Source organism: Zingiber officinale, chromosome 5B (genome assembly GCF_018446385.1).
Source record: "Zingiber officinale cultivar Zhangliang chromosome 5B, Zo_v1.1, whole genome shotgun sequence".
NCBI classification, from domain to species: domain Eukaryota; kingdom Viridiplantae; phylum Streptophyta; class Magnoliopsida; order Zingiberales; family Zingiberaceae; genus Zingiber; species Zingiber officinale.
Window position 1 is genome coordinate 88,003,830 of NC_055995.1, and position 9,492 is coordinate 88,013,321.

General features: G+C 41.8%; 2 protein-coding genes across 3 annotated transcripts; one reads left to right on the top strand and one right to left on the bottom strand.

Annotated features, from left to right (window-relative positions):
- Window positions 1-1,841: 1,841 nt before the first annotated feature.
- Window positions 1,842-3,365, top strand: LOC121987596 (trihelix transcription factor ASR3-like). Of its 2 annotated transcripts, none has more exons than XM_042541345.1 (2): window positions 1,842-2,692; window positions 2,809-3,365. In XM_042541345.1, the coding sequence occupies exons 1-2, from the start codon at window positions 2,209-2,211 to the stop codon at window positions 3,114-3,116; spliced, it is 792 nt and encodes a 263-aa protein (XP_042397279.1). In that variant the 5' UTR covers window positions 1,842-2,208; the 3' UTR covers window positions 3,117-3,365. The 2 variants fall into 2 exon arrangements, with proteins under 2 accessions (XP_042397279.1, XP_042397278.1); XM_042541344.1 differs by having other exon boundaries at window positions 1,857-2,692; window positions 2,779-3,365.
- A 297-nt stretch (window positions 3,366-3,662) lies between these two features.
- LOC121984859 (BTB/POZ domain and ankyrin repeat-containing protein NPR2-like) lies at window positions 3,663-8,478 on the bottom strand. Its single transcript, XM_042538007.1, has 4 exons — window positions 7,490-8,478; window positions 5,085-5,829; window positions 4,390-4,584; window positions 3,663-4,269 (listed from the first exon to the last, which is right to left on the bottom strand). Exons 1-4 carry the CDS (start codon window positions 8,063-8,065, stop codon window positions 4,007-4,009), a joined length of 1,779 nt encoding a protein of 592 aa, XP_042393941.1. The 5' UTR covers window positions 8,066-8,478; the 3' UTR covers window positions 3,663-4,006.
- Between the last annotated feature and the right edge of the window lie 1,014 nt (window positions 8,479-9,492).

Sequence of the window (9,492 nt, forward strand, 5' to 3'; positions counted from 1 at the left end):
ATAAAATAATGAAATGCGTATAGAATATGAACGAAGAATGCACCTTGGCCCAGGGGGCACCCTCGAATGGATCGGTGAGCTGGTCGAGTTGTCGTGACCCGGAAGAGTAGATGAATGGGAGTCAGATGTGGAGTTGGGTCTGGAGGCATGAAGCCGAATGCGACCTAGATCCGAAAGATGACACGTAGACCGGGAGATAATAGCGGCACGCGGGCCAGGAGATAATAGCGGCACGCAGGCCAGGACATAATAGTGACACACATACCGAGAGATAATAGCGACACGCAGGACGAAATAATAATAATGACACAAAGGCCGGAATATCACACTAGCACATAACTGGAACACACTAGCGAGGTGCCCTACGGCAGTAGCCCGGGGGAGGTTGTATCGCATCAACAGTGCCCGACGACACAATCGGGGCCTGGATCGACGGCAGACCTAAAGGCTAGGGCACTAGACGATTGGATCTGGCGACCGCGGTGGGGGTGAAAAAAGGGGGGATGGCGCCTGGCTGCATGAGGGACAGGGAAGGCGAGGGGATATCGACGGAGCTGGCCTCGTCAGATTTGCGTAGACGCCGACAAAAGAGCCTCTGCCTTTAGAGAAGAGAGGCGGCATGTCGATCCTTTGCCGGGAGAGAGCAGAGGAGGAGGGAGTCGCTCGCGATGGGATCAGTACGGAGAAGGAAGGAAATGATGATTCCTTTCCCCCTAGCTGAGGTTCCCGGTGAGGTGAGGGCGAGAGGGTTGTCGACATTGGAAACAGTCGACGTCAAAGGTGGCGAAGGTGGCCTCCCTTACCTTCTTGTAGTGTCGGCATCACCAGCCATCCTTGGGCGTGACCGTGAAGTAGTGGCGACGCGACGAAGAGGGAGAAGATGACGACGGCTACGACGTGAAGAGGAGGTGGTGGCGTTGGCGTGAGATGACGACGCTGGTGTAGAAAACCCCAACCCCCTTTTGAGACGGTGGCGTGAAAACACAAACGAGAACTACCCCTGTGAATAGTGCTTCCTCTGCCCTTAAAGCTCTATCTAGTGCAAAGACCCAAATGCCCCTCCCCTGTTTCCTAATTTCTCCTCTACCCTTAAGACATATCCGCATCAGGTATTCAAATAATAAATTTATGGCCCAGGGTTTGAGTTACGATTGCTGTAAATAATCCTGATCCACCGATGATGTCGGGTATTTGACATGTTAGCATTATCATATTTTTACATTGCCGTTAACATCCCTAGATCATATGTCGACTTGGGCATCTCATATGGTTAACTTTATAATCGTACATAGAAAGATAAATCAAAAAATCAAGCAGGTCATTATATGATAGAGTTTTTTTTATGGCTTCACTAGGAATCAATCTTTGCCCATTTCTATAAATTTATCATGTAGTGACCAACTCGATTATACTTTAAAACGTCAATAAATCAATATTAACATCATTTATAGTAAAAGATAATTATGCTCATCTCAAACGTCCCTCATAATCTATCTCTAAATTATATAAAAAAATAAATTATAAAATCAATCTATAATTTACCATCAAATAACTAAAAAATAAGAATAATTTTTTATTCCGAGGGTAATGCTTATTAGAAATTGATCTTTACGTTCAATGTAATAAAGATACTCTCATGGGGTCAACAAGTTGGTGCAAGATAAAGGAAGGATTTGGAAAAATAACTCGGTTCAAATTTTAGTTTTTATGTCATTTTCATTAACAATGATATTATTTCTTTTGATCTTACTTGGATCTTACTTAAAGAATTGATGTTTTGCTCTTAAATCCAGATATAAATAGGTTGCCATGTATAGCACTGTTTTTCACCGCTAGACAATGTCAGCGTAGTGTGTAGACGTCCACCAATGAGTGGGCTGGGGGCTTGAAAGCTAAGAGCTTGGATTCTGAAGGGTTTCAGCGAGCCCCACGCCATGGCAAAAGCTCATAAAAAGATGCAGAAAGCCTAAAAAGATAAAGCCAACAGGTCTTCTCAATGCCATCACCTCCCTCGTTATTTAATTATCTGCATGCGATGCGATCCATCCTCCTCTGCAAAACCATGATTGAAACCAAAGTCCTCCATATGTTGTCCCCTGCTCCAGCTTGAACAGGTATAGCAGTGGCGCTGTCTCAATCACGAATACAAGACTTCTGAAGCATAAAAAAAAAAAAATCGAATCTTGGAGAAGAAAATTAAGTGGCGCAATGGAGGAGAGCGGCAGAGTGTACAGGAAAGGCAACTGGAGTCTCCACGAGACGATGATCCTGATCGAAGCTAAGAAGGTGGATTACAGCAGGAGGACGCAGAGAACGTTGAAGGAGAGCGGCGGTGGAGGCGGAGCCGGCAGCAGTCGGCCGCAGGAGATGCGGTGGAAGTGGGTGGAGGATTGTTGCTGGAAACAGGGGTGCCACCGGAGCCAGAACCAGTGCAACGACCGGTGGGACAACCTCATGCGCGACTACAAGAAGGTGCGATCCTACGAGGCGAGCTCGAGCCACGATCCGGCCTCGCCGTCTTATTGGAAGCTGGAGAGGCACGAAAGGAAGGAGAGAAACCTGCCCGCCAATCTCCTGCCGGAGATATACGAAGCTTTGAGTGAGGTGGTGCAGATGAGAGCCGCCATGGCGGAGAAGCCACAAGGTGGTGGTGGCGGCGGCGGCGGCACGCCGTTGGTTGCTCCATCCATAGGTTTGATTGGTTCCCTGATTGGCTTCAAAATTCGACCTTTTGCCTTAAAATCAAAATTTTAATATCTCTCCTTCAATACAAGTTAGATTCTGAAGACAGTGAACGCTCGATCTCAGCATCGCCGGAGACGAAGAGAAAACGAGGAAGAACAGGGGAAGAAAGCAGCAGTCACCGCCACCTCGGGGTCGGCTCTGCGATCTCCAAATGCGCCTCGATCATAGCAGATGCTTTGCAGGAAGGTGAAGAGAAGGAGGGGATGAGGCACAAGGATCTCCTCGGCATCGAGCAGAGGAAGGCGAAGCTGGAGGAGACGAAGTCGCAGGTCGCCGCTCAGTCCATGGACGGCCTCGCCACCGCCGTCAACAAGCTCGCCACCTCCATCCTCGGCTTGGTCACCGCCAGAGTGCAGAAGCTCCAAAAGTAAACGGCATCCAATCATCAACCAAGCTGGGTCGGTCGAGCTTGCTGTTCCGGAGAAAAAGGTCAGTCCATGAAGAAAGATTCTCTGCCTCTTTCTCTCTTTCTTTGCATGTAAGAGGATGATGATGTTGACTTAATTAGATTATACAGCGTTGAACTTGTAGTGGGTTTAGATTTGGAGCTTGATCAATAGATTTGTTTTGTGTAATCCAATTGTTGTCATGTTGGATCGAGGCATTTACTTTTTGTGTCAGAGTCGCTTTTGTTGTTGTTGTTGTGGGTGGACAAACAAGTACTTGAACAGCAGCAGCCAGCAGTCCATTGATCAGTCAAAGTGATATATGAGCATGAAATTACAGTCATGCCATCCGGAATCTTCTTTGGATTACAATCAATTCCATTTTTGTCGGCACAAATCTTACTCAATTAATTTTTAATCAATATATATCTTAAAATATTTGATTTAAAAATTTCAAATCAGTTCGATCAGAATTTGATTATTGATAATTAATTTCTTTTTTAAGCAATCAAACAAAACCAAGTCATCAAATTAAAACAAAACAAATGTGTTTTTTTAAGCAATAAGTTCAGAATGAATGTTACAAATACAGTGATTAAAGTTGCAGAAACATCAAAGTGAAAACATTCAGATGGACTAACATTCACACACTTGTGGGAATTGTTAATCTCAAACTGATGAATGCTAATAGTTGTGCAACTTATTGATTCAGGTACATTATTTTACACCAAAAATAGGCAGATTGATAGTTGCTGAAGAGACTTTCAGAGATGCCAGAAAACAACATACTTTCTGATAGTTTAGAACAATTCTACCTATCTATTTCTCTAAACATCTATTGTTAATATACATCAAGGAAAAAAACTTTTATGGCTTCAATTTCTTACAAGCCTCTGATGGTTACCTTCGCCGGCTGGAGAGGATGAAGACGAGGACGATAAACCTGAGAACAAACTTTCTACCTTGTCCTTGTTGAATGCATTTCTAACATTCTCCTTGAGCTCGCAAAATCGCAATTTTTTCAACTTCTGCTCGTCAGGGGTGCCCTTCTGTAGGTAGAAGGGTTCAGGCAAGTTTTCCTCGAGGAAGTTATCTAACACTTGGGAACAATGGGGGAAATAGCGCCGACCAAGCTCAACTGAACAATTATGCATATGGTATCAGTTATTGCAGTGAACAACATAGTTTCTACACTAAAATTTAATTAGTAGTAAAGTGTGGATTAAGAGAGAGCATTCACAATCATGTGAAAAATTACCAGTTTTTGTCAAGGCTTCGACCCTAGCCCGAAGCCTCTTTTTCTGCACTACGGGTGTCTCATTCAGGTCAACTTCCCTGAGGTTACCAGCACTTCTAGATGCAGGAAGATCAGTGAATTCCGAAGTCGTATCTGCATGTGCTATTTCCATGGCTAGCTTGGCTTCAGCAGGAAAGAACAATCTCGCAAATGCAACTGAATAGTAGAATCCCCAAATAAGTACCATCCTTAACACATCAAAGCCATCACAGGAATATTTGAAATATGATCTCTCTCATTTTCTACATAGTATCCGTAATAAGTATCTATATGCACCAGATTTTCTACTGGAACTTATTCGAAAAAGAAAATATCAAATTTTTTGACATAATTTTTGGCCAAAAATTCACGAAAGAAAAATAATACAGGCTCAAGACTGCCAGCCAACAAAAGTGCAATGTTTATATGAGTGAGGTAGGTGTTGAAACAGATGTTTTTTATCAAAGGATACTTGTACCAAGGGGAAGTAGACATACAGTCATGGATCTTAAGCATACATAGCATTCATTTTTCAAGTTAGTCTCAATAATGGTAAGAAATGATACTAAAGCAATAATCTCATAATAAGAACTGCATGCAGAAAGGACTATATAAAGGTGCAACTAGCTCAAAAATAAAGACCATCAATTTAATCATGGTCACTTCTACAAATTTACCTCTATTTTCCAGATAAAATAGCTTCATGTGTGTATCATCAGCGAACAATGGTGAAGTGACAGAGTCTTCAACAGCAATAGAACTCCTCATCTCTCTCTCTAGAATTTCAATGCACAACTTGTTTTTATTTGACTCCTGACCTTGCTCTGTCCTTGTATAATAGTCTTTTGCCCTCGTTAATCTTCTACATATCGTAACAGCATTTTCGCCATCAGCAGTTGTGTCCAATGCAGAGGCTCCTTTGGTAAGAAGTGAGACAATTACTGCTGGCTCTCTTCTCATGGCAGCTACATGAAGTGGTGTATATCCTCTGTCGTTCTTTAAATTTACATTGGCTGAATTGAGGTCTAACAGCTCGGCGACAACTTTGGAATCACAGTAAGCAGCTGCATAATGTAAAGCACAAGCATCATCTAGAGTAACTCCAGATTCACTCAGGAGCAACTTTACAAGCTCAACATCATCACAGTCGAGGGCCCTGTGGATTGTTTTAATTCTTTTCTCATGTATAGGGTCTGCAACACCATTAGATTCCTTGGGTTGTGATTTTCGGCGCAATGTCCTGATTTCCTCAACTACTTCTGGTGGGAGCTCCTTCTCAATAGCAACATCATCAAGATCTGACCTAGCTACTCTTTGGACACAATTAGAGAGCAACTGGTTGAGCTTTGAGTGTGAAGCAACCTGGAGGATAGGGATAACATCTTCCACTAAAGCTTTCTCCACAAAATTCAGAAGTCGACGCTGTAGATCATAGAAAGAAGAAAATCATTTGAGAATTTAGAGGTGTAGCATATAGATATCAAAAATATATTGATACCAAGATACAAAAAGACGATTTTGAATAATAATTGTGAGTTTACCTGTGTGGAGGATTGCTTAACATCAAATAGTCATACAAAAACATTCCAGTGATAATCTTATACTTGGACTCTTCATTTATCACCTCAATATAACAATAACAACTAAGCCTTATCCCACTATGTGAGATCTGCTATATAGATCCTTTTACGCCATTGATCTCTATCTCCTACTATATTATCATCTATACTTAAATAAATTCTATCTTGTTTTATTATTGCTAACCGAGTCTTTTTTTGTCTTCCTTTTCCTTGTTTGATATGCGTGTTTGTCATATCTTCACATCATCTAACTGGAGTATTTATTGGTCGATATATGCCCGTACCATCTTAAATGTGTCTCTCGGAGTTTTCCCTTAATAGATATAACTCCGACTTTCTCTCTAATGCTCTCATTTTTTATTCTGTCCATTCTCATATATCCACACATCTACCTTAACATTCTCATCTCTGCAACTCATGTGCGCATGTCATAGCCTAACATTCAGCTTTATATAACATAGCAGATCTAATTGCTATTTTGCAAAATTTCCCTTTAAATTTTAAAGGTACTTTACAGTCACATAAAACACCCGAAGCTCTCCTCTATTTCAACCATCCTGCTTGTATTATATGTAAGACATCTCTCTCAATCTCTCCATAATTACCACCTTAGTATTATATCAAATACAAATAGACACTTTTATATTTCTATTGGTGATGTGTAAAAAAGTAAGAAACATTATGTCAGACACATGGATCGCACCTGTACTCGTACCCAAGTCCAAGTAATTACTTATCTCATAAATTCAACGTGTTCTACAGCTAAAGGCATGCACATGCAAAGTCTTGCCTAAATGAAAAAAAAAACATGCAGGATGAAAGCCATGAAATAAGCTCAAGGTGGATATAAACGCACAGATAGGAACCACAGAACTCAACAGGGAACGAAAAGAAAGACAATTTTTTTTATCCTTTTTACAACCAATGAAATATTAATGTGTCTAAGAAACTCTTCAATAGTAACACTAGTGAATCATAAAAGTTTTACTTTTCTTGGTTTCTGGCAGATGCTTGCATAATCATCAAATTTATAAAAGAAAAAAAAAAGAAGACTGTATGCATTTTCACAGCGCTTTGTATAGTCATCAACTAGAGGTTTCTCATACAAGTTAATTGTGGAGGTGGTGTGATCTTATGTTCTCTCCATTAGGCTCGTCATGCTAAAGACAGGAATCCTCCAACTAGCAATTATTACATAATACAGATACAGGTCTCTTTATCAGCAATCCTATTAAGCATAAACTAGATATTTCAACAGAACAAAACCATTTTTTTCTTGTTCTAATCAAGCAAAAATTTTAAAAAATCTAGTATCAGATCTGAATTATTTCATCCACGTAATATATATATATATATATATATATATATATATTCAACTTGTATGAAGTTTCACCAATTATAGCAGTCACAAAAACAATAAATAGGCACATAATGATGAATTCTATAAATAGAAGCTTAGGGAGAAAGACATTGAGCTAAAGACTAACGAATAGAGAATCAACCTGTAAAAGCGAGACAAGCTCTGTAATCTGAAAGACCGAAGACGCGTACAAGAGCTCGACGGCGCAGTCAATGGCCGGCCGGCAAGTATCGTGGGGGCAGAGCCTGTCGACGCAAATCGACACCTCCGGAGGCGCCGACTTCAACTTGCCAGTGTAAAGATAGCTCAAGAAGGCCGTGAAGGCCTCGCGGCCAACCCGGCCACTAGGAACCAGCTTGTCCATCTCGTACGTCGGCTTTCCCTCTGGCCGAGACCCCCCTCCGCTTCCTTCCTGCGAGAAGAGATCACGGAAGAATCGGCTCCTGGCCGCCAGGATGCAGCGGTGGACGCCGACGGGGGTCCCTTCCACCATGATCTCAGCGTCGGTGCAGTCAAACTCCGTATCGAGGAGCAGGCATCCCAGGTTGGAGCTCAGCTTGCTGAGGCTCAAGACCTCGAGGTTGGTCCCGCACTCCGGCGCCGGGGACCGCGCGTGAGAGCTCGGGGCGGAGACAGGAGCATGGTACGCGCTTGAGCCATTGGAGAGATAGGAAGAGGCTAGGCTAATGGAAGACGATGGTTCGGTGATGTTGAGCATGGCGTAGAAGACAAGAAAGCTTCCTCCTTGACCTTCCAAAAACACTTTTTTCTTCGAAGACCAGCGATCCAAAACCTCAAATCAAACTCTTCCCCCCAATTTCTTCACATACGCTGCTCAGAGAAGGAATTCATCGAAAATAGCTTTGATAAACCCCCAAATCTCAATCAAAAAACAAACTTCTGATGGAAATTTCACCAGAACCCAAAGAACTCGGAGATTCAAAATGACTAAATCCCCAATTCCAACAAAATCAAACAGCAACCCAGAGAATCTTGACGGAAACAGGAAGCGACACCAACTCCTGCGCGAGAGCAATCAGAAGTGAGATCTGCAGATTGGGGGCGGAAACTGATGCCAGATTTAGGAGGATGAATCCATTTGTGGTAAATGTTGCGGATTGGTCTGGGCAAGAAGAGAAAAGAAAGAGGCGGCGGTGACGGGACTCCTCTTGGCCGCGTTCAGATGCTGAAGTCGCGAGGTGACGCGACGGATGCCGTCACCGCCCGGTGGTAGAGTTAAATGACGTGGGCGGCATGTCGACGAAATTTCTTCGATCTTTCTCAGACTTTTTGTTTTGTTCTCTCAGACTTTATTTAAATTATTAATATTTCTGAAAAAATATTCCAAATATTTAATTGTAATAGAGTCTTCAAATTTTGTTTTACATCGTTAACGAAATCTTCGCATTCTTCCTTCCTTCCTTCCTTCTTTCTTTCCTTCCGTTCTTTTCCATCCGCTCGCCTTCGGAACGCTGCCTCTTCAATTTCTTATACATCTAAATCTTTAATCTCAATTTTAATAAATTAAAAGATAATGTTTTCTTAATATGTGATTGACCTAAAAATACTACTCGACTGATGACCCTCTGTTATAAATATTTTTCTAATTTTTTTATGAAAAATTTCCGTAAATCCGAATGGGTCATCCCGAATCAATCCCTGTAAATTAGGTGGTATCAACTATTCTTTTCCATCCACTCAATTACACAAGGCATAGCAGTGCAAATGATGACGACATGCATGACGACCACGCGCCATTAAATGATCCTCTTAAGTTATCATTAACACTAATTGTACATTAATTAAATAATTAAGAAGGTTATTCAGCTTTCGGTAAGTCACGACGCGTCACGTCACGACGCGTCGTGCGCGATAGAGACTCCACGTTGACTGATCTCCCCTGTCGGCCTATTACAATTCTTCCCCGGTAAGATGACCGCCCCGCTGACCGGGCCATTCAAAAACGAACCGGAAATTAAACCGGACAGCGCTGGAGATCGCTGATACGATGGTCCACCAATTGATTATGTTAATTTTGGTAGCGACCCAATTAAATTCATTACTCAGACCCACTTAAGTAATTCAGTAAAATAATATATATATTAAAAGACATGAATTATCAAGATCACAACTAAAATTTAATTA

Bases quoted from the DNA above. Each gene is read 5' to 3' on its own strand.
- LOC121987596 (XM_042541344.1), top strand. From the start codon at position 2,209: ATGGAGGAGAGCGGCAGAGTGTACAGGAAAGGCAACTGGAGTCTCCAC. The intron at 2,693-2,778 runs GTTTGATTGGTT...AATACAAGTTAG, and splicing joins GTTGGTTGCTCCATCCATAG to ATTCTGAAGACAGTGAACGC.
- LOC121984859 (XM_042538007.1), bottom strand. From the start codon at position 8,065: ATGCTCAACATCACCGAACCATCGTCTTCCATTAGCCTAGCCTCTTCC. The intron at 4,585-5,084 runs GTAAATTTGTAG...TCTACTATTCAG, and splicing joins ATTTTATCTGGAAAATAGAG to TTGCATTTGCGAGATTGTTC. The intron at 4,270-4,389 runs GTAATTTTTCAC...ATAATTGTTCAG, and splicing joins CGAAGCCTTGACAAAAACTG to TTGAGCTTGGTCGGCGCTAT.